The sequence below is a fragment of the Benincasa hispida genome, chromosome 9, assembly GCF_027475165.1.
Source record: "Benincasa hispida cultivar pf3 chromosome 9, pf3_genome.v1.1, whole genome shotgun sequence".
NCBI lineage: Eukaryota > Viridiplantae > Streptophyta > Magnoliopsida > Cucurbitales > Cucurbitaceae > Benincasa > Benincasa hispida.
In genome coordinates, this window is record NC_143486.1 from 97,688,897 (window position 1) to 97,714,404 (window position 25,508).

Genomic DNA, 25,508 nt, shown 5'->3' on the forward strand with positions numbered 1-25,508 from the left:
TAGACAATCTCATTTTTAAATCAATCTTACTCAAAAAAAATTGACCAACTTCAACATTTGTCTCAGATGAAGAGGTACCAGGCATAATCAATTCCCCTCTACAACATGAAGACATGGAATTCAATCTTGCTGATCTCTCAGTAACAACCACTATAGGTCTACGCACCTCTGAATGACCACAGTCCATAGAATTCAATCCTACTGTTTTTTCATTATCAACCATAAAAGGATCACGCTCTTCTAAAGAACCACAATCCATAAAATTCAAGCCTACTGATCTTTCATTACTAACAACGAAAGGATCGCGCTCTTCTAAAGGACCACAATCTATTCGAGTAAGTCCTCTTGATCTCATTACGAAGCGCAAGTCCGTTACATTGACTTTCTCTTTCTAAGTTCACTGCATGAATGCTGCCATTGTCTATTGATAATTGATGGTTAAGTGTTCATAGACAATGGAATATCATCCTCTTCTTGATTAAGCTCATATGATACCTCATATTGTCTGTCTACACTTGTACCATCATGACTCGTATTCACATTTTCGTCTTGGTATGATTTTAACGTTACATATAGTTGAACTCTACAAAGATCGTCCCGGAAAAGAAGGAAGCGAACATCACCATCATTCCGTATGTACTGTGGAGGGGTTCAAAGTCAAGCTTATATTTAACTCTCATAACAACATCAATGAGCAACTTACATTTGCAACCTTGTAAATGTGAGCTTTAAGTTCTTCATACTTCAAGGTAATAGGCACAATGATTCCAGTTAGCTTGCTTCCAACATACAAATTTTGGTTCTCATCCCAATGACCTCCGTATCGAATTAGTACACACTTTTCTGTCATCCTATAAAACAAGAGAACATTTTATTTTTTTATTAAGCAAATAGTAATACACATGGATCTCTCTTGTTGTCGCTCCCAATTGCTGTCGCTCTCGCGACTCTCGCTCTCACTCTCTCGCCCTCTCTATCTTTTTCGCTGTCGCTCTCTCTCTCCACCTTTCTCGTTGTCGCTCTTTCTCACACCCCTTTCGTTACGCTATTTACATACCTTTTTTGAGACCACGTTTCTACAAACACCAATGAAACCAAGTTCAAGAAAAGTTTGTTCCGTTCTGAAAAAACCCGTTCTGAAAACTCTGTTTGGTTCCGAAAAACTCTGTTCTGGAAAATCTCATTCAATAAATCTCCGTTCAACAAAATGAGTTCAAATGAAATTTAGATCTTAAAGAATTCACCATTACATATTTGTTGTGTGTTAACGATTTTAAGTTATAGACAGATTTCGTGAAAATTGTCAAATCAATCGTACAGTGACAAACAATCACATCACGATGGAAGATAGACAGAGCGAAACAGTTATTAGGGACAATTCTTGTAATAATGGATAGATTTTTTAAAAAATGGGGTCATTTGATATTATGGGCCAGGTATTAGGTTATTAGCCCAAATTTCCGGACTGAAATTAGTAATTCTCGTAATGAAAATATTTTCTGGCGGCCTTCCGGCCTGGATACTCCTCCGAGTGACGACGACGAGTCGAACGTAAACGGCGGAGGGACTGATTGCTCGTGTGATATGTACTTTCTTCGATCACACCGCTCGTTGGCAACCAATCTCCCTCGTTGCCGACATTTCTCTTCTCTGATTGAATCGCCTCCATGGCCATCCGGTTCGTCAAAAGTTCCCTTCCTCTACAAGCACGATTCTCCCGAAGAAACGCATCCAAAAAATGCCGGAACCACCGCTATTCTCCAGCTGCTCTCGTGGGGCAGAGGTTCCTCCGGCCAGCTCGGTGGCGGCATTGAAGAAATTCGTCTATATTCTTCTCCTGTGGCTAATTTGATTGTTCCCAATATCCATACTCTCGCCCTAACCCCAGGTCATCTTTCGTCACTCTCCGGTGAGAATCAAGATTGTGGGGATGACGGTTCGTTTGAGGTCGGTATTTCATGTGGGTTGTTTCATTCTTCTTTGCTTGTTGATGGGAAAGTCTGGATTTGGGGTAAAGGCGACGGCGGCCGTCTCGGTTTTGGCCATGAGAATCCTGTCTTTATTCCTACTTTGAATCCTCGCTTAGAGGATATTCGTTGCATTGCTCTTGGGGGTCTGCATTCCGTTGCGCTCAACTCGCTTGGGCAGGTTTTCACTTGGTCAGTATCTCCACTTGACATGTATTCTAAGTTCATTTTTATGTTGGTTATACAATTTTCCATTCAAGCCCTTTGTTTCTTGTTTGTTCCAAACTTAGTTCACTTATAATAGCTCGAAGGGTGACTCCGTTCTATGACTATTGCTCTTAATGGCGGGACGATTGAGTCTACAAGTTGAACAAGTAGATTCCTCCCCCCCATATGGAACTCTCAATTTGTTTGGAATAAAGTGATGATAGTATCGGTAATATCGTATGTATAGAGTATGCAGAGGAATATGTAGGCAATCTTATTTCGATGTCTGCCTCCTAATTGTAAAAGAAAAATCCATCATTTTACCTGGGAAAATGTCGTATAGTATATATATATATATATATTTTAATTTTAATAATTATCAACTACAATGCATGCTATCAGTTTGATAGACTACTTAGAAATTATGCTCCTTTACTTTCATTTCATGATTTCTTAAACTGTCCAACTTGATCTCCGGTCATTAAAAAATGAAGCTACCAGGGGTTATGGTGGTTTTGGTGCGCTTGGACATTCTGTTTATGTCAGAGAACTGATCCCTAGATTGGTAGAAGGCTCGTGGAGAGGGAGAATAACACACATTGCAACTAGCGGGGTCCATACTGCAGCAATCACGGAATCAGGTTGTTTATCGCCTCTCTGTATTGATGCTACTTTAGACAGCAAAATGAATATTTAACTGGGATGGGACGTTATGTTTAATAACAGCTGAAAGATTCTGATTTTACTTCAATGTGTGGAATTATATTTCTGTTATTTGAAAGCATTTAGGCAGTGAAGAGTAAGCTTCCAGCCCGTCTATTGATTTCATGGGCATCTTAACTAATGTAAACGTAAGTGAGAACTAGATATGTCATGTTCTTAATAGTAATTAAACGTGCAATCTGGTGTATCACTTACTCATGTTTTTACTCATTGGGATACTGATAGGCCCAAGTTACTATTATTACAATCAGAAACAAAATGATAGAATGTTTTCTATTATTTATGTTTAAAGAGAGATATAAGGCTGAGTCCAGGAGCTTCCTATTTTCTCCTAATACTAAAATACAGAATACCCAAAAATGTTCAAAGATTCCCTGCTTGCCTCTCACTAACATATGTAACCATATTTACACCGAGAACAGAATCCCCCTGGACTCACCGATCAAGCCTCACTCACCAGCTTTCTTATTTTTCCTTCCGTATACTGCCACAACAGGAGGTCTTTCACAAAACTAAGTTATGAGAATCTCTTCCCTGTTAGTGGTAATTTTATGTAGTGGCTGATGCTCAGTTTGTGGTTGAACACCAAATTTAAAATAGCCTAAATGGTTCTCGTAAACTTAATGATATTGTTGTACCTGTTGATTTCATACTATTCTTTCTTATAAAAGGGTATTAGTACTAATTTTATAACCGCTCAATATTTACTGTTGCACTTGTACCATCTATTCTTTCCCAGAAATTGGTGAGAATTTGCAGAATTCATGTATTAAAGTTGTTTCACCTTTTATGTTCACTGGTACAGGCGAACTCTATACTTGGGGCCGAGATGAAGGTGATGGTAGATTGGGCCTTGGTCCAGGTCGAGGCCCAAATGAGGGAGGAGGACTGAGTATTCCTTCCAGAGTGAGAGCATTGCCTGCACCTGTAGCTGCTGTGTCCTGTGGTGGTTTCTTTACAATGGCTCTAGGAGTGGATGGGAAGCTTTGGAATTGGGGTGGTAAGAATTTCAGATTGTGCCAACATAAGAGGCAATGAGATAAAGTTTCCATAGTAAAATGAAAACTGGATTGAGATTATCTTACTCGTTTACAAATTTGAAATGATGGAAACTGGATTGAGACTATCATACCACTGTACAAATTGAAATAACAGTCTGGAAATTATGATGCTTGATCATGAATTTTTCCCCATAATTAAAGTATCAGGAAATAAATTATTAGCGCTATTCCAATGTATTTGGGTCTTAGAAAGTTCAACAGGTTATAGTAATGCGCTTAGGTTTTAGGCCTTTTGATCTTGCCTAATAAGAAGTCACTGTGATGTACCAACGTTTTAAAAGCTGCAATATAAAAGAATGATAAAAGGGTTATTAACAGAATTGACAAAATGCCAGAAAAAGGGTTGAAGATATAGGAAGACGTGTAACTGAATGGCGAATGCATTAAATTGATAGGTCGTTGTCTTTGGATAGCGACATCTTCTCGTGATCAATGAATGACTGTGTATTGTGCTGCTAGATTTTACTGCAAAAGACCTTGCCAGGCTAGTTTGAGATAAAGTATGCCAGTTAAGTTCAATGGAATGATTGGGAGTTATAGAATTATCAGACTGATTAACAAATTTGGGTTCTTTCCATGGCAGCGACTAGGATATTAGAACTTACATCTACATGCAGGATCTTACAACATGGACAAACTGAACCAGTTAGCTCATTTTACTTTGTAGTGTTCTACAGTTAGGCACTTAGGCTTAAAATTTTAAAATTTTGTTGCATCTTCCATTCTGCTAGGTCTTGGGCCATGGGGATGTAGGTTTGATCTGTACAAAGTTTGAGCATAGTTCTTTCCTAGAAGAAAGAGCAACTTCGCCAATCAACATTGCTAACATGGCATATCTTGTTGTCGGTAACTTGTGCAGCAAACACCAACTTTGAGCTTGGTAGAGGCAATAAGATTGGTGGTTGGGAACCAAAACCCGTTCCTAGTCTTGAAGATACACCCATCATTCAGATAGCTTGTGGTGGATACCACTCACTTGCATTAACTGGTAAAGGGACTGTTGAAGCAACCACATCTCACTTGCTGTTTTTGCTTTTAGAGGTTATTGTTCACTTGTGTTTCTTAAGTTTTCTTGTTATTCTAACCTAGGTGATGGAAAAGTGCTTTCCTGGGGTTATGGTGGACATGGTCAGTTGGGTCATTCTTCAATACAAAATGAAAAGATGCCCAGAGTGATTGATGCTCTAGCTGACCAGCGAGTGATCTATATTGCCTGTGGTGGTTCCTCTTCAGCAGCTATAACAGGTAGCCAATGGTTATCTACTTCTATTATGTATGTAGAATTTATTATTGAATTATTTGGGCGTCCTATATTTCAATGTCATTTTCTTCTGCTAGTCAGGCAGGAAGTTCATGTCATTTTCACAGTTTAATCGATTTTTTATTTTTTTTTATTTTGTTTAAAATTCAGAATTTAGAATGATTACTAACTGGCAAAATACTTGCGTTACTCTTACTTTTACATATCATTCCGATGATTTCTTTAAACCCGTCTGTAAAAGACATTGATAAGTTGCTTTTTGATTGTGAAAGCTGAGGGTAAATTGTACATGTGGGGAAATGCTAAGGATTCTCAATTGGGTGTTCCTGGGCTGCCAGAGGCACAACCATGTCCTGTGGAAGTCAAATTTCTAATGGAAGATGATGGGTTGGGTCCCTACCATGTTTTATCAGTTGCAGTTGGTGCATCTCATGCAATGTGCTTGGTCTTAAGGTAAGCTTTTCCCATGATAGTTCTGCAGCCATTCAGCGTTCCAATAAAAGTTCTTCACTCTCTCTCTTCTTTATCATGCAGGAGAGACGGGATGTAAATTACGCGGTAGTGATCCCGAGAAATTTTTGCAAATCTAGAAACATATGCCTGGTTTTGTTACAACTTACAAGGTGGGATTAGGGATTTGTACTGCAAGAACTGCTGCCCCTCGGCATCTTTCAACATAGGCGGTCTCTTTTGATCAAAAAGAGTCATCTGTATTCCCTTTAGACCAGATAATCTGTAACACACGTAGAACATGTTGAAAACACCATAGATAGACCATATTTAGTTTTAGTCTTTATTATCAGTTACTTTTTATTGAAAGGTTTATATAGTAGTCATCTGTTAAATCACACAATTAAGTTTCAATCTTCCTTTTCACTCACTCAGGAGTCCAACTCAAATCTCCTTTTGGTTTTATTCATGACATTTAAGTTTCTCTCTTTTTCTCCTTTTTGTTTTACGGGGGAGAGATCCTCTTTAAAATGCATAAAACCTGAAGAATCGTCCCACCAACCAAATCTTCACCTAACCAAAGTAGGAAAAATACTTAATCCTCGTTGAATAATGTGCATTCTACATTATTAGCATTATTGTATGTTTCACATTTGAAGTTAAACATAATACATGTCTATTCATGAAGTTTTTTATGGAATGTGTCAATGATGTTTTCTCATAATGTCACTTTCAATTATTTGGTCAAGATTGCACTGATTAGTTTTGTAGGCTTCCAACTTGTGGTGCCATGGCTAGAGGTATACAAAGGGCATCATGGGGATAAGCTTGAGGCAGACAGGTTAGTGTGGTCCTCTTGATTATTTATTCAGCAACCAAAAAGGGCTAAAAAAAAAAAGTGCACATATTTCGTAGATTCAAAGATGTAGACCAAACCTGGTGAGATAGGGATCGGAAGCACAAACATAAAGAAGAGCAACCAAGATTGTGCTTAAAGAAACAGCTTTTAAGATTGGTGTGTCAGTGAGTGCGTGCCCAATGCCCCAATGCCAAGCCCTTCTCTGTGTGTTATGGGAGTCATGCGTCTAAAGCTAAGTGGTTTGGTCATTTATTTGTTGAACCTCCATGAATCTGCATTTCCTGCTTTTTCTCTTTCAGACTTCCATTATTATATGTTTCAAATATTACTTGGAAATTCTATGTTGCAGTGTCTTTTCTCTTTCCATTCCTTGTGTCCCTACCATGCAATACTATTATCCTTTTCCTTGTGGGGTATTGTGTTAGTAAGATTGTTATTTGGATGAGGAAGGCTGGTTTTGTTTTTAATCCTTGTCTAATGCTAATGTTGTTTGTTTCTTGGCCATACTTAATTTCTTAGATGTCTTTATTTATTTGGTAAATAAAGGCCTTGTTTCCTTTGGATTTTGTTTTCATTTGTTCTCTCTCTTTCTTCAATAATGTTCCTTGGATCAGATCAGCTGGTATTCTACATTTCCCTCTCATGAAATTATTTAATGCTACACAATTATTTAGTTTGCTTTTTATTAGTGCATGGAAAGAAATCTTGTCCATCCATTTAGGATGGATAGGTCGAACTGGCTACAATTTCAAATACAACTTGTTAAGCTCAACACAACAATCAACAATTACAAAATCACACCATCAACATAACTACGTCCATTTTTTGAGAAATTCTCAACTTGAGAACACATGGTGGTATATCCTTATTTTATAAGTCGTCAATTCATCATAACGTTATTTTTAACGTCACATATAACATTCACAATATATTAGAGGAGTTTTGCTCGACTTTCACTATTAATTAGTCCTTTCTCACTTTACAATTATACTAACCTTTTTCCTAATAGTTGAATTCAATATCTAACATGATTCGTCTATCACACATTGTTCACTTATCATTTCTTGAGTAAATACCACAAGAAGAACTTCCATAAATAACAATCTCTTTCAAACAAGGGTAGAGAAATGGAGGGAGGCAACGGTACAAAAGAGCGGACAGGTATTGGTGGTGGCGACGGCAGCGTCGGTTGGGTGCGTGACAAACTTCCCTTCTTTTATTACACTTTGTCTCTTTCTTTCTCACACTTCTCTCCTCATCTCCATTTATTCATCTCACTCTCCATTTCTTTCTCTCTCTTATTTTTCCAATGTAGATAATCTCATCTCACATACGTCTCCACATTATTTGAAGGGATAGATTCAGACATCTAACCTCTTGATTGAAATCTTTATCAACGTTAAGAACGAAATAAAAAGAGGAATGAAAATTATCTCCTCTTTTTGTTCACTTAAATTTAAATTTAGGTTAAGTTTCAATTCTTTACCTTTAAACTTGTAGAGTTACGTCTAATAATTGACTTTAAAAAGCCTATAATAAAATTGTAAATTTATTTCAATTTTGTATCTAATAAATTTATGTATTTGTCATTCGAATTGTAGTTTAATGAACAAGTCACCAATTGCCATTTTTAAGGTTGATGGTTTGATTCTTTACTTTTGTAATTGTTGAATTAAGGTCTCATTTATGCATCTCTAATCAAAATTGGCCCAATCATAATAGATCTCATTCACGTGTCAATCAAAATGGACATCAATCGCAAAGAGAATTGGATTTTTTTGAGCTCGTTTATATAGACGGTTTGCAATCGTAATTTGATTTCTATTAAGGTCGTTCACGTTAACACTAGAAATGGAATGGATGTTGTGCATAGCATAATGCTCTCGAGATATAATTAAAAATACTAAACAGTCTAAACTTTCAAATGTTCATGGTTTCAAACTTTCAATCATTTGATCATTTTAGACATTCAATCGTCTTCTTCTTGTGATTCATTTTAACTGCCCTTTGTTTGTTATCTACTTAATTTTTGGTAAGTTTAGTATTTGAGTTTATGATTGTCTGATCAATCTTTTATTTCATTTCCTTTATTGTTATCTTGCTCTATGGGTCAATTACTATGTCCTTATCGTTACTTTGCTTAGATTTATTCTTGTATTTGATATTAATATTTGAGCAATACATATATCGATATAAGCAGAAAGAAAAAAAAAACATTGAATACTAAGAGTAAAAAAGTTTTATCTATAAATATCTTAGATTTATTCTCATATAATATATTAGTATTCGAACAAAACATATATCGATATCAGTGATCAAAATCAATATCGACATCGATCGTTATCAACACTACATGATTAAAGTTAACATAAAGTGTATTGTTATTGTCGATATTTAGATTAGTATCGATATATGTAATTTAATACCAAAACAGATATATGATCATTTACATATAGATACTAATATTGATTTTAGACGCAACAAAAATATTTGACAGTAATTGAATGGTATAGATGACATGAGGGCAAACTTTAAAAAAACTTCAAAGTTTCACACAAAAAGAAGAACGAGTCCATGTAATTCTCAATAACAATTAGATTGATCACCCTCTTATCCACAATCAGATTATAGACCGAGATTACGAATTTCATTATAGGACCCAACGTTTATTACAATTTCAAAATGTTGGTAAATAAAAAAAAACATAATTAATTAGGCTTCACTTTTTATATTACTATTAATTTGATTATGTTTCTATATGAGTAAACTTGCCCTAGAAAAAGATCCAAGTATTTTAAAAGGTTTACATTAAACTTAAGCCTATTTCCTTCGCATGATTGAATTCTAGTCAAATTTTAAAAACAAAAACAAATTTTTTAAAAAATTGTTTCTTTTAGTTTTCAAATTTTAACTTAGTTTTTTAATCGATGGTAAAAGATAAATAACAAGGAAGAAATTTGAAGGTAAAAATAATGTCTATGAATTTAATTTTTAAAAACCAAAAATAAAAAACGAAATGTTGTAACTTAACGAAAAGAAGAATTATATGTTTTAGAGTTGTAAAAATTTGGTTAGTTCTGCCTTCATATCAACTAAACATACTTTGTCTCATCTAAACCAACAAACTAAAACTGTTCATCTTCATTTGATTAATATATAGCAAAAACAATTACATAATAATCATATTTGAAAAGAGAAAAACAAAATAAATCAACAAAAAACCCAAGAAAAAAAAAATTAAAATTCTGTATTCTATAATTCTATTATACTTTATAGCTACATTCATGGACTTTTTAGCAAAGGACATTGCCACGGCGGCCGAGACAGCGGCGCACCGGCGCTAGCGGGGCAAGACTGAACGCCCACCGGCGGATCCATGCAATTATAAGACAAACAAAGCGCCGCCGTATCGGGCAAAACTGTACCTGGTTCCATTGGAAACTCCGATATGAAATTGTGCTGTAAATACAGAGTAGTGGTGCTGCCGCTGCTGACGCTCTTCACATACTCCGCCGGTACGGATCCGGTGAACCGGTTATTGTTCAAGAACAGTGTCTCAACGCCGGCAAAAATCGCCGACATCTCTCCTGTGAGATTGTTGTGGCTCAAATCGATGATGGATCCGGCACCGTACATCACCGCGGTTGTGGGGTCAGGCGGTGGTGGGACCTCGCCGGAGAGAAAGTTCCGTTGGAGGAAAAGAGAGGAGAGAGAAGAGCGTGAGAAGAGAGAGAAAGGGATGGGCCCACTGAATCGGTTCACGCTCAAGTCGAGAAACACTAACTCCGATAGAGAATCAAGTCCGTTGCGAAGAGGGCCCCACAGCGAATTCTCTGAAAGCGACACGTACCGGAGAGAAGACGGCAACGCCGGAAGACTACCGTTTAATTTGTTGGATTTCAAATCCAGATGGAGGAGAGGGGACGACATGTCGGCTGGGATTTCACCGGACAATTGGTTCGAAGACAGGATCAAGATTTTGAGTTCAGGGAGCTTAGTGAGTGTCGGCGGGATGAATCCGGTGAGCTGGTTGTGGCTGAGATCAAGAGTGTGGAGGCGGAGAAGAGCAGAGAGGGTAGCCGGAATTGTGGCGGTGAGTCGGTTGTTGGTCAAAGAGAGAACACGGAGGTTTTGAAGACGGCCCAGTTGCGGTGGGATCGGACCGGTGACAATGCCGGGGAAGAGGATGAGTTGGGTGAGTTCAGAGAGGTCGGAAATGGCAGTCGGAAGGGACCCGGCAAGTCCAGGGGAATCGGAGCGGCCGGTGCCGAGGGAGAGAATTGTGACGCGGCCGAGATCGCAGACGACGCCGGAGAAGGAGGAGCAGGGATCAGGGGAGGAGAAGTCCCAGGTGGAGAAGAATCCGGCAGCACCGGAAGGACTCCTGCGGAAGGGGAGATCGGTGAGACTGTTTTTAATGGCTTTTAGAGCTTGGAGGTCAGCGGCGGCGATGGTGGGCTGAAATTGAAGGGAGAGAGGAGAGAAAGAGAGAAGAAGAAGGAGAATGAAAGAGAGAGAAAAGGGAAAGTGAGCCATTGGAGCAGAGGAAGAAGAAGGATGAAGGAATGGAGGCAGAGATTTTGAGGGTATAAACAAAGAAAAAAACAGAGGAAAATTTGGAATTTTTCAGAATAATATAAGAGAGAGAGGGAGAGGAAGAAATTGGGGATTTGAAATTTTTGTATGCAATGTAAAAGCATGGTATTTGATATTTAAAAAAAGAAAAAAGAAAAAAGAAAAAAGAAAAAAGAAGAGTAGTTTATATGAGTTCAGGTCCACTGTATAGCTATATACAAATAAAACACACAAATTGAAGTTTTGAAAGATACATCACTTACACTTGATATGTACATTGTCCCTTAACTCTAATATTTACCATTAAAGTATTATTATTCGATGGGTTGCCACAAAAATATCTCAAATTTATATTATAGATTATTGTTTATTAGTTTAACAATATACGGTAACTTTTGACTTCTTAGTTGATTGTATATATATTAGAAAAAAGAGATTGTGACCCATAAAGATGGGTGCATCCAATATTTGCTATGCTCATCTTGACAATAGTTTATTTAATATTTCTTATTTTCTTTAGGTGCATCCCGAGCATCACTTATCTTTGTGTATTCTACTAAATTGTCCGATCATAGTTTGTTACGTGGCAATTTTTTTTATTTCTTTTTTGAAATATTTTAATCCATTTTTTTGTGTGAGTGATGAAAAGGGAAGCATAAAGATTTGTGCATCTTGGAATGCACCAAAATATTACCCGTAAATAATAAAAAGAACTATAGAATCAAGTCATTCAACATCAAATCAAGAAACCACTAGGTAAGGGATATAAAGAATATCTGATATTCTCTACATCAGATATCGATATTCCACTATCATTGTTTGTCAGATAGTAAGCCAAGTCATTATAACAACAAGGAATATGAGTGATGAGACCTCCTCACGTTAGGGATGTTTATGGGTTGGGTTGGGTTGAGGTGAAAGACTTTTTAGACCCAATTCAATTATTTGGATTGTAAATTTCTTCAATCCAAATAACCCTTATTAAAAAATGAACTTAACCCAACCCAACCATGAAATATTTGGGTTGGGTTGATTCGGGTTAATCGAGTCATTTATTTAAAATTAAAGAAGCAAAACGTTAATATGTAAAAATCTAATTTAATTATTTTCATATATTAAATTAAGATTAACAGCTCAATGTCAATTTATATAGTGAATTTTTCTTTCTAAAGTGCAAAGAAACTACTTTTATTGAAGAATAAATTATTCAAAAAATATTGGAATTAAATAAAATTAAAATAAATATATATATAAATAATTGTATAAGTAACAAAAAAAATATATTTTAAAGTTAATAATAAATTCGGGTTGGTTCGGGTTATATTAGGTGAACCCATTAACCAACCCAACCCATAAATTTTTCATTTATTTGAATCCAATCCAACTCCAATGAGTTGATAACCCAACCCAAACTGCACGGGTTGGGTTGGGTTGGGTTGGTTTGATTGGTTTTTTTGGGTCATCTGGTTTTTTGAACACCCCTACCTCACGTGATCGACTCAACGACACACAATTATTAAGAAATTACAATGTAGATTATTGAATCTATATCTAACCAATATATGAAACAATCACATTATAACGATATCGAATAAATTTTTTTATGAACTATTAATATAATTTAATTAATTAAAACGTGATATTTTCGATAAAAAAAGATTAAGCCGAGAAAGAAAGAAAAGAAACGTTGAATACTCAAAAGTAAAAAAGTTTTATCTATAAATATTTTAGACAAATACTTTTGTTTCAAGATGAACTTTGAATATGAATTTGATACATATGGGCTTCTACAAATTCCTTCTACTAAAGTTGAAAAATTCGTTTTTGACTTAAAATAAATGGAAAAAAAAAGAAGAAGGAAAATGATATTTAATGAGGTAAAGTTGATTTATAATTTATTCTCTTTGAAAATTATGTATCCAACTTTATACATTTGTTAAGGTAAAAAAAAACCAAAGTCCATTTATAATTAGAATTTGAAAAATGTTGAGAAAAATTGACAATGAATATTTGAAAATTTCTTTAGTCTATTTAAGGTTTCTTTAAATGTAAACTTACAAGCTTTACAATAATCATACATTTTTCTTTATATACACTCTCACTATCTAATAATCTATAAACTAGATAATCTTATTTACACTTAAGATTATTTTATGGTTAAAAAATGATTCCATGAGGGTTTTTTTTTAGTTATTATTTTTATTTTTATAATTATTTACTAAAAAAATATTTTCAGATAGACTTCTTTTTCAAGAATTCATTTTCTTAAACCACCTTATACATATATCAATAAATAGTTTGTCCCCCAAAGGTTTCAATGATTACATCTACAACACAATGAGGAAATGAAGTACATTCAAACTAGCAATGTAGTGGAGAAAAAAAATAAAAAAGATAATCGAGCATCGAGTTTTGAAATAGTAATTGACGTCTTTTTTCACTAAATTATATTTAAATTGAGAAATTTATCAACAAAAAGAAAGAAAAAAAAATCAATCATTGACTTTTGAAACGGTAATAAGATTTTTTTTTTCCTTTTAGAGTTCAACAATATGTTGGGTGAGAGATTCAAATCTTTAACCTTTTGGTCAATAGTACATTCTTTAACATACTCGTGTTGTCTTCTTCCGTATTCATTTGCAAATATAATATTATTTTTGGTTAAATTGTAAATTTGGTAAAATAAGAATTTAGTCCCTATAGTTTATAATTAGAATTTAGTCCATATGGTTTGATAAAACTCTCTAAATAACTTTCTTCAAATTGTAAGGTCTAAAGTTGTAATTTAACTGTATTTTTTTAATAAAAAAAATCAAAAGTGGAACTATGTTTATGTTGTCTTCTTTCATATTCTTATGTAAATATGATGTTTTTTTTTTTGTTAAATTACAAATTTGATAAAGTCAGAATTTAGTTCCTGTAATTGAAAATTAAAATTTAGCCCATATATTTCGATAAAATTCTCATAAACAACTTTTTTTCAAACTATAAAAACTAAATTTGTAATCTAAGTGTTAAAATTTTCCCCCCTCAAATCAAGAGTGATCTTAAACTAACCAAGAATGCACTAGAAACTGACACAATACTTTATTTATGACTTGAAATATTGAAATATTAAAAAAAAAAACATGGTGTTAATTAAATAAAAGAGAGTGATACAAAATTGTATGCATGTATGACAAAGATCTGAGTGGATGTGCAATAACAAAGGAAGATTTGTTTAGGGAAGCTGCTATTTACAAATATGTTAATCAAAACAAAAGATGTCAGACAAATCAATACTAAACATAAAACATTGGCAAAACATTAAGGAAAAAGAAAGACAAAAGGAGACCTAAAACTTGACAGCACAATTTCATAGGCAGCTGCACATGGCTTCAAGCATGGGTACATTTCATTTATAATTTACATATGATATCCGTGATGTTATCTTTTTTTCTCCCTTTTTAATCTTATAATTTATAATTTACGTATCATTACCCTTTTTATAACGCCACGGTGTTATAGACCAACAAATAGTGCGTATGATCAAATTTCACATCCATTTAAGTGGTTTATTTGGATACAGTTTGAAACCAAACGACTGTCTATAATGCAAATGAGCATGGCATAATAAGGTTTAGGCTATTTGTATAATTTTTAGGAATATGCAATCAAAATCTTTCATTAGTTAATTTATGAATTTAGATAGAGTTAAGCTACGAGCTACATTTCTTTTTTCTTTCTCAAAAGATTAGGTTCATTGCATAGTATGCATCTATTGAAGACAAGAAAGGTTCAATCGACTTAGAAGTTAATTACCCATCACCTATCTCACCCCCTTTTTCCTTATTCAAGAAATTTTGGGACTTTCAATTGATCTTGATTAGTTATAACTTGTTGAAAGTTATCTTTTCTTTCGAGACCAGACCCTTTTTTAGACCGTCTCCTAAAACACATGCTTATCCTGTTGGTGCTTTTGGATCTCCCTGCTCATTCAATCACTTACTTGTGATTGTAACCATTCCCAAAAAGAGAGAGATGGGAGAGTTTTTTGCTCCTACTTATGTGACAAATCGAACAACCATTGTCAGGTCTTGAATTCAATGAACCATTGGATCTAGATCAAGATTGGATCTTCGTAAGATAGGTTATCATTTTTCCTACTAATAATATAGGTTGCCGTTTTCTCTAATAAGAAGATATCTCTATGCAAAAGATTCTTCCTCTTAGGGTGAGTATTAATAATAAGAGCGAGGCATTTATTCTTTACATCGATCTTAGATCTAAAATAAACAAATATCATATTAATCCGGAGATGTAAAGGGACACATGTCATAACCTACTCCAATAATTTAGGATGCTCTAATTTATATAATTAGAAACATTTGCTGAGGACCAACATTATTATTTTGGAATGTGATGGATCATGTTGGTAGTGTAGAGCCCACAGTTGGCAACATCCGCCATGATTTGGTATGGTAAAATCCAAATGAGTTTTGGAGAGCTTCAATAATCGTACGTTATGCTCTTATGACTGAAATGCAAATGGGTAGAGTCTTCCATGTGGAGAATTTTGAAGGTTTTCTTTTTCCTATCTCGAACTAAAAACAATGAAATCTCAGTTCTTCAATTATACCAACAGAGATGAAATCGACATGTTCTGCTTCATACATAACTATAAAACACAAAGAAATCAGCAATCGAGAAGAGAATGAGGAAGGAGGGAAATTTCGTACAAAATGAAAAAAGACCAATTTTTTGGAAAACTAAGTTTTTTGAAATTCCGCTTGTATCATCCTAAGGTGAAATTACTATAATAATCCTTCAACGCACATGTAGTGGTCCTTTAATACTCGATTCTCGCTACTCACTCTCACTATCGCTTTTGATGGCTCGACCCTACTCTCACTCTTGTCAGTCGTTCTCGATTCTCGCTCCTTATAAAGAGAGTTAAAGATGAGAAAATAAGAAAGAAGAAATGAATTGTTGTATATCCGTCTTTGTTCTCAAATTTAAAATATACAGATCGTGAGTGGAAGCAAATGCAATTGTCAAGTCACCGAGAGTGAGAGTGAGAGTGAGTATCAAATATCTAGGGCCACCACACACGCTTCGTAGGATTGTTACGATAATTTCAACTTTTTACGACACATGCACACTATTGTATTGTATGAGTTCAATGCAAGTGAGTGCATGAGGCAGGAAGGTGGAGGAGCATGATTGCAAGAGAATGACACAAGCAAAGGTTTATACAACAACAATAACAAAAAAAAAAAAAGAGAGAATTATGAGATGTTGATTGCCGGAGGCAGGTGGCCCAAGAGGCCTTCAATCCACGACCAGTTGGTCGAATGAATTCAAGGGCCTTTACTCCACATAAATCCCAACCCATTCATTTAAAATTTTGGCCATGAACATAGCAGCTCATAAATCAAGCCCATCTGGCATCCTACAAAAAACAAAAACCATACCATGGATAGAACTTTGCTATCTTTTAATGTAAACTAACGTACAAAAGACTCGCCACCAAAGTTTGAATGGCAAATACCCAAGCGAGCAGAAAGTTTGAAAATGAAAAGGAAACTATTGTGCAAGACAAGAATTTGCCTGATATCAATTTTCAGTGTTCATTAAACAAGAAGCTACAAATAACTGCAATGGAATCACTTGATTTGATAGTTCCACATTGTAAAGATAATGACCCTTAACATGGTTACATATAAACTTTATAAAGTGCAAATTAAAGATGAAACTCAACAATCTAACAACATATCCAAACACCAGTGATCACTTCAAGTCAAATGAAGATCATGAAATATACCAGACTGAGCATGACGAAGTAATCCAACATCTAAGAGGTGTTTAGGAAGCCTCAGCAGTCGGTTGAGTCAAACCAGACTTCACCAACAGCTTACTTACGGACTCCGGTGAGCACACTTGATACTTGACATTCCCAGAAGGTGAAAGAAAAACCTCAGCTAATTCAAGTTTTTCCGAAGTAAGACTTGTGCTGTCCATGGTTTTGCTGAGCACCTTAAGTGCAAGCTGAATGGCCTCTTCCCTACTGATATCATCCTTGTAATCCTGTTTGAGCATTGACTGTGCTGCTTGGTTGTTTGCACCAATTGCAGCAGCCTTCCAACCACCATAGTTTCCACTTGGGTCACTCATGTATAGTTGAAAGCCGTAATTTTTATCCCATCCTGCAAACAGAAAAGAAACTCCGAACGGACGTAGACCACCAAACTGAGTGTAGCCTTGCTTTGTATCACAAAGGGATTGAACAAGTTGCTCAACGGGCATTGGCTCTTGGTAAGCATAAGTGTATCGCTGGGCTTGAACTCTTGCAGTGTTGATTAATATGTTTGCATCAGACATTATTCCAGCCACAGCACATGCAACATGATCATCAATTTTGTACATCTTCTCCGTGGAAGTTGAGGTCTGCAGGAGTTTGGAAGTGACCTTCTTTTCACCTACCAAAACAACTCCATCTTTAGATAATATCCCAATAGCGGAACCTGCATTTCCAATTGCCTCCATTGCATATTCAACCTGGTAAAGACGGCCTTCTGGAGAGAATATTGTTGTTCGGCTATCATATCTTCTAGACATTTTTTGTTATCCTGTTACAAAAAGAGCAGGACAGTTAGAATAGATAATCTGGCAGGGCAAGATGAACCCATCAATTGAGCACGGATATATGGATGGGAGACAAACATGGCAATGCACAGATAACACATCCTTGTTCAACAGAGGGGGAAAAAACAAACAAAACAATGAGGACAATAAAATGTGCTGAATTTATATATATATATATATATTTCAACATTTTCAGACACTATGAATTGTATTATAGCTGAGGATCTAGAAATACATTTCTATATTTCCATTGCAAAATCTCCTTCTACCTCTGCCTCTCTCACCCACACCCAAATAACTTCGGTCTATATTACAGAGCAACTTTGTTGTTCCCCCATAATGATCCAAATTTCTACCGTCTATCTTGTAAGAACACAAAAATGAAAAAAATATGATAGTGACAATATTTGTTCTTGCGCATTATAGAGATGCATGAATGAGTGGTCTAGCTTGACAAGTCCATACTCCAGTCAAGTACTTGTAAGAAATGAATGAATGGTCCAAGGGTTATTATTTTAGTGAGATGCCCCATCTGTAACCTACAACAGGTGTTGAAGTCCGGAAAATGAATTGTACTGTCTTAGGAAATACAATTTTCCAGGCTATCTTCATTGACAATGACAGAGAGAACAAATTGACTAGTACAGAAATTTCCAAAAGAGGACTCAGTTGAGAATGTATTGGATTTTTCTTCCAACCTCTAGCGTCAAAATAGTTGAATCTAAAATGACACAGAACTTTTCAATCCGGCCTATTGATAACAACTACATGTGCATACATTTTGTCAAATAAACGAATAAACGAATTAGAAAACATTTGTTCACCCATCTAAACGATCTCCCAAACCTACTTCTAGCAACTTGCACTAATCAATTGAAGTAAACCAGCTTTTCAAATCGATTATAAACAGAAAACCTAAAGGCTCACAAAACTTCCACAATATTATTCATGCGTTCGATTGTTCTTCGACAAGGAGTCCCTTTTGATTGCTCGCAGGACCTACTTCTGATTGGTCATCCTTTTGGTGGTACAAAGAAGATGCTTTGATTGGCCTTGGTGCGGCCTTTCTTTTGGAACCTTTGAGGCGAGCGTAACATGTGTCTTTTTAGAGACTCTTTTTCGTCTTTTGATCATTTTGTGGATTTAGCGTTTTCTACTGCTTTTCTTTAGTGCAAAATGAAGTATCCTTTTTTCTCATTTCAGCTTATCTTATTTATGCTCTAATTGGGGACTTTTATTGTAAACACCTATTGGTGTTGGGTTTATCCTGTTATTTCATTCATCAATGAAATATTTCTATTGGGTCCCTTTGATATTACCCAACAAAGATAATAGGCCAGATGGATAACTGGAAATCTCCACGGCCATTTCTGAACTAACACCGTATTCCTTCCTACAGTAAGGCTAGCACCCGTAATTGTAAAGGTTGAATTACAATCACCCAATTCACCAAATAAAATCCTCCAACTTCTATACCTTCTTAAAGGAAATCTCCGGCATTTTATCCAATTAGAGCAATAATATGAAGAGAAAACTTGAATAAGTGTTAGTCTTCTCTCGTTGAATGAAAGTGCTTTTCGATTCTTCAACATTTTCTTGAAAGGTAGACACCAAAAAAAGTTCCTTAATAAGGAGAAAACTCAGAAAGTGGCTCCAAGTGCTCGAGAGGCCAATCAAAAATTGGGCAAGGGAGATAGAAGATTATAATTCGTACAGGAACCTACAACTACAAGTATATTACCAAAACATTAACTACTAAATCATGAAATGGATCGTAAAATCCCAATTCTCGGGCTAAAACTCAAATGCATTTTCAGAATTCCACTGCTATATTCAACTTATAATGACCAATTCTCATATGCTCGAAGTAAGTTGCCAGAGTTCCCTTTCAAATCACATCCCCTACGCTGACACTCCCCTCGAGGAACAATATTCCATCAAACAAACTTGCAAAAGTCAGCGTATTACAAATTTGAAACAATTCATAGAGACGAAGTAGAACATCACCTGGAACAGCAAGAAATTGAAGAGAATTATTGTCAGCTAACCCGCTCGCTCAGATCGCTGATGTCGTCAGGAGAAGAACAGATTTGTAATTGGCTGCAAGTTCAGCTACAAAGGCACCGGCTTCTTCCTCAAGAAAACTTCGATCTATAAGTGGGCTTAGTTACGGTTACGGCCCATGAGAGTTGGGTTCCTTTCGAAATAGCCCAATAATATTACCAAGTATTTTCATGTTCAGATTTTTACATGAAAAACTCTCTTAGCCCCTTAAATGTTTTTGAATTAAGGAGGTGTTTGATAAATGGGTATGAGTTATTGAGTTAGGTGGGTATTTATTACCCATGTTTGTTAAGCCTATAAAGAAAACCTATGAGTTATTAAACCCTTTTTTACCCACTCAAAGCTCTCATTTTTTATCCCCTCAAAACTAGGACCTTTTATATTAATATGGTTGTTTTCAAAACTTATTAGGGAAATAAGGCTATTTTGAAACTTATTAGAGAAATATTGTTGTTTTGGGAGATCGAAGCTAGAAGTCGAGGATTGAGGATTCGATTAATGTAGAGGTCGAACATTGAGAATTCGACAAACAAAGAAAAACTTGGAAACAATATGTATATTAGGGTTGTCGAAGGTTGAAGTTTCGACATACATAGGTCGAACATTAATCGAACGTTGAGAACTCGACAAACAAAGAAAAACTTGGAAACAATATGTATAAAGGGTTGTCAAAGGTTGAAGTTTCGACATACATAAGTCGAAACTTCAACCTCGACAAGTGAAATCTTGCTAATTTTGTGATGAAGATCTTGCTCTAGAAGGAAATCTCACTAGAAATGTGGGTTGAATCTTATTGGTAAAGTGAGCATCGCTAGGAAAGAAATGCTTGATCTCGCTCTTGAGGAGGATCTCGCTCATGAAGATCCTCATGAGCGAGATCCTCATTGCTTTTTTAGTATTTCTATTTACTTGACTTTACTATTTATATTTACTTGACTTTACTACCAACGTGGCTGCTACTTACTTTCAACTAACATTCAGATTGGGGGTTCGGCTGGAACGAGAAGTTCAAATGTGTCCAGGTCGAGAGGGAGATTTTCGATCTTTAGGTTCGGGTAAGATTCTAGAACAAAAAATGTACGGGTACGTGTTATAATATAAATATTAATAATGTGTATATGTATCAATGCAGAGTCATCTCAATACGAAGGGGATGTGGAACAAGTCATTCCTATCTTACGATGACCTCTCCACCGTATTTGGGAAAGACAGAGCAGTAGGGTAATCAAGTGAGGACCCATATGTGATGGTGACGAATGCATTTAGAGAGTTTAAAGATGAGATTCGACTTGGATCACAGGACTGTCACACACCTAAGGTTCACCAAACAAAATCACCATTAAATCAAGATGAAATAGATGAAGAGCCAGCAGAGCAATCTACAGGTAGAGCGAGTGTACCTGCCGAGTCATCTCGAGGCAGTAAGAGGAAGAGGCCATCATTCCAAGCTGAAATGATCGACATCATGAGATCGACTGTTGAAATGCAGAGCACACACATGGGTAGACTTGCATCGTGGCAAAAGGAGAAGTATGAGCTGGAGTTCGGGCGTCGGAAGGAAGTAGTAAATGGCATATACAACATTGATGGCCTGGATGAGGGTGATCAGGTCACCCTTATTGACCTCCTTGTCACAGACATTCAGAAGACAGATTGCTTTCTTACAGTACCGAACACGCACGAAAGAGGTACTGCCTCTGTCTACTAGGAAGAAACATGTAGACTGACCATACCCCTATATTTTATTTATAGTTCTTTTGGATAACAACAAATGGACAATAGACTGTCATGTCGAAAAGAATGATAACTTTTGCATACATCATTACATGTATTTTTTGTGTTTGTGTTATGAAACGGATATTATAAGTATCGAAAAGAACATATATTTTGTGAATTTTTTTTGGAAACGGCCACATGTTCGGTCGGTTCATATTATTTTTGTGATCTTATGAAAAATGTTACTGTACTACATCACATTCTCACCATCATAATCAAATGAAAGGTAATTATCCTATGTACAATTTCAATTTCAAATATACTATCCATATTATATATGTTCGGTCGGTTCATATTATTTTTGTGATCTTATGAAAAATGTTACTGTACTACATCACATTCTCACCATCATAATCAAATGAAAGGTAATTATCCTATGTACAATTTCAATTTCAAATATACTATCCATATTATATAAAAATAAACGGTATGATATGTGAAATAATAAAGTTAAGTTAGCAAGATTCAATATATATACATACAATATACCAATTAGTAATTGGGATAATTACCTTCAATATATATATAAACATTCAATATATATACATACAATATACAATATACCAATTAATTGAGCAGCAATATGAAATATATTTTGTTGGTATGTTTTACCGATTGAAGAGAATTAAAATTACTACAGTTTTTGAAAAGAATATATGAAAAATAATCTATTATGTTCTACAAATTGAGAAAAAAAAATTGAGATTGTCCGGTTTATGTCATAAATGATTTGAGAAAATACGTGTATATTTGAAAATTAATCAACAATAGCAAAGCATAAAACCAAAAAAAATAAAAGAATGAAATAAAAACCAAACAGAAAAAAATAGAACTAATCTCATTCACAAAAAACTGCATCAGATCCCCAACTCAACTCAACTCAACTCTACACAACAAACATAGACAATAATTACCAACTCAATTCAACTCTGCAAACAAACACGGACAATTTATCTCCCCAGATAATTTAACTCTCCAGATAATAATTACCAACTCAACTCAACTCAACTCTCTCTGCTTTTATCACATACCAAACACACCCTAAGAGTTTTTCATTGAAGGCTTTAGATAATTTTAGACAATTTTATCATTCTTTCTATTTTTTAGTAAATTCGTTTTTCTTAGATAATGAGCCATTTTTTCTTTTAGTCAATAATGAGCCCTTTTTTTCATGTATTTAAAAGTTTATTTTTAAAATAAATGGAATATGGAAAACAATAGTGATGAGTCTACAATTAAGGTCTTCTGTGTAGAAAACCCTTTCATGTTTGTATAGTTCTTTTTCTTTTTCTAATTTTATTGTTCTTTCACTATTGGAGATGTTGATTTTTCTCATGGAGCTTGTGTTATAGGACGGGTAGTATGTGTGAAGAAGGAAGTAACGAAAAAAATTGTGAGCTAAATGGGGATGGGTTCCCATCCTCATTATCCCTCCCGCTTATTTTTATTATTATTATTATTATAGACACACCTTTGAATTAATTTAATATACATACGATATACTAATATTGTATGCGTAATGAAATAAGAAGAATATGAACAACAATATAACAATGAAAGCAAGACAAGAGAGAAAAGTAGAATAGAAGAAGTAGAGAGCTAATATTGAACTCAATTGTGGTGTCCTCTACAAAGGTACCTTACAATCTTATTTATAGGGCATGGTGGAGTGTATGTGTTACAAAGTAAAAGTTAATGGGGAGGTTATGGGATTAGATAACCTATGAAGGTTATGGGTACGTTATAACATAAATAAGTTATGGATATCTAAATATTACATTTATATTACTCCTTTTTAGATATTGATAGTATGTAAAATAAATGTCCTGTTAAAACCTTACTAGGAAAAGACCTAATGGGAAAAAGTTCTTAATGAAGGGAAAACAGTACATTATTTTATATACTTCAGTGGCTGTCTCATTAAAAACCTTGCTTATCAAAACCTTGTGAGAAAAACAATAGTCAAGGGCAAAAAGCGTATAGTATTTTTACTCCCTCTCATGAATACATCACGTGAGTTCTCTGAGTTGTTGCATTTTAATGTTGTGCACCAACTTTTCGAATGTTGGTGTGGGTAGTGCCTTTGTAAGTAAGTCCACCAAGTTGTCTTTTGAAGGAATTTGTTGAACACTAATGTCGCCATATACTTCAAAGTCATGTGTGTAGAAGAGTTTTTGTGAGATATGCTTTGTTCTATTTCCTTTTATATACACACCTTTGATTTGAGCTAAATGTGCAGTATTGTCTTCAAATAATATCGTTGGTAAATTTTTACCGGAAGACAAGCCACAAGTTCCTCGAATATGATGAGTCATTGACCTCAACCACATACATTCCCTACGAGTTTTTCATGAATTGTAAAAAATTCTGCATGATTTGAGGAAGTGGCTGTGATGGTTTTCTTACAGAACGCCACGAATAACAGTTCCTCCACATGTAAACAGATAATTTGTTTGAGATCTGGCTTTGTGTGGATCAGATAAATATCCAACATCTGCATAGCCAACTAGATCAAAGTTTGATTTGTTTAAATAAAACAAACCCATATCATTCGTTCTTTGAAGATAATGGAGTACATATTTAACTCCGTTCCAATGTCTTTTTGCTGGAAAATAACTATATTTTGCTAATAAATTTACTGAGAATGTTATATTCGGTCTTGTGTTGTTAGCAAGATACATTAGTGCACCTATTGCCCTAGATATGGCACTTTAGGACCAAGTAGTTCTTCATTATCTTCTCGAGGCAAAATATATCCTTTTTCATATCTAGTGATTGAACTACCAATGGAATATTCAATGGGTGTGCTTTGTCCATGTAAAATATTTTTAAAATCTTTTATGTATATGTCGATTGATGAATAAAAATTCCATTGGCTAAATGCTCAATTTGCAAATCAAGGTAAAATTTTGGTTTTCCAAGATCTTTCATCTTAAATTCTTTTACGAGATATACTATTGCCTTTAAAAGCTCTTCAGGAGTACCAATTATATTCAAATCATCAATATATACAGCTATAATAGCAAACCCTAACTGTGATTTCTTAATAAAAACACATGGACGAATTGGATTATTTTGATAACCTTCTTTCAATAAATATTCACTTAGACAATTATACTACATTCGTCTTGATTGTTTCAATCCATATAATGATCTCTGTAATTTGATCGAATACAATTTTCTATAACTTGAATTACATGATTCAGGTATCTTAAATCCTTTAGGGATTTTCTTATAGATTTTATTTTCTAGAGATATATATAGATATGTTGTGACAACATCCATAAGATGCATGTCAAACTTTTCATATATAGTCAGGCTAATTAAATAACTTAATGTAATAACATCCACCACAAGGGAATATGTTTCCTCTTAATCAATGCTTGGTCTTTGAGGAAATTCTTGTGCAACAAGTTGTGTTTTATATGTTGTGATCTCATTATTTTCATTTCTTTTACGTACAAATACCTATTTGTATCCCATGGGTTTTACACTTTTAGGTTTATGGACTATAGGTAGAAAAACCTCACGTTTTGAAAGTGATTTTAATTCTGCTTGGATGACTTCTCTCTACTTAAGCCAATCCTTTCTATGATGACATTCTTGAACAGGTCTAGGTTTAGAATCCACATTTTCATGAATGATATCATGGACAACACTATAAGAAAAAATGTTGTCTATAACTACATCAATTCTATTCCATCTTTTTCCTATCATGATATAATTTGTCGAGATCTCATTGTTATCTTCATATATTTGAGTCTCTTCAACATTTTTATCATTAGTCATGTCCAGGTTTCTTCTTGAATGTTCCCATATCCATTTGAGTCATTTCGACTATTGATTACTTTTCTTTTTCGAGGATTTTTATCCTTTGAACCTATTGGTCTACACGCTTCTGGCATACCGTTGACTCATTAGTTGTAACAACTTGTTGAGTT

General features: G+C 34.9%; 3 protein-coding genes across 3 annotated transcripts; 1 reads left to right on the forward strand and 2 right to left on the reverse strand.

Moving 5' to 3' along the window:
* Positions 1-1,460: 1,460 nt before the first annotated feature.
* On the forward strand, positions 1,461-6,099 carry RUG3 (Regulator of chromosome condensation (RCC1) family protein). The gene is made up of 7 exons (XM_039044074.2): positions 1,461-2,159; positions 2,676-2,815; positions 3,703-3,897; positions 4,818-4,946; positions 5,048-5,203; positions 5,492-5,672; positions 5,754-6,099. The coding sequence occupies exons 1-7, from the start codon at positions 1,585-1,587 to the stop codon at positions 5,767-5,769; spliced, it is 1,392 nt and encodes a 463-aa protein (XP_038900002.2). The 5' UTR covers positions 1,461-1,584; the 3' UTR covers positions 5,770-6,099.
* Positions 6,100-9,641: 3,542 nt separating this feature from the next.
* LOC150034240 (Leucine-rich repeat (LRR) family protein) lies at positions 9,642-11,285 on the reverse strand. Its single transcript, XM_090317715.1, has one exon. The coding sequence runs from the start codon at positions 11,062-11,064 to the stop codon at positions 9,811-9,813; it is 1,254 nt and encodes a 417-aa protein (XP_090173841.1). The 5' UTR covers positions 11,065-11,285; the 3' UTR covers positions 9,642-9,810.
* A 5,386-nt stretch (positions 11,286-16,671) lies between these two features.
* On the reverse strand, positions 16,672-19,872 carry LOC120087333 (proteasome subunit alpha type-4-like). The gene is made up of 2 exons (XM_039044318.2): positions 19,735-19,872; positions 16,672-17,711 (listed from the first exon to the last, which is right to left on the reverse strand). The coding sequence occupies exon 2, from the start codon at positions 17,698-17,700 to the stop codon at positions 16,948-16,950; it is 753 nt and encodes a 250-aa protein (XP_038900246.1). The 5' UTR covers positions 17,701-17,711; positions 19,735-19,872; the 3' UTR covers positions 16,672-16,947.
* Between the last annotated feature and the right edge of the window lie 5,636 nt (positions 19,873-25,508).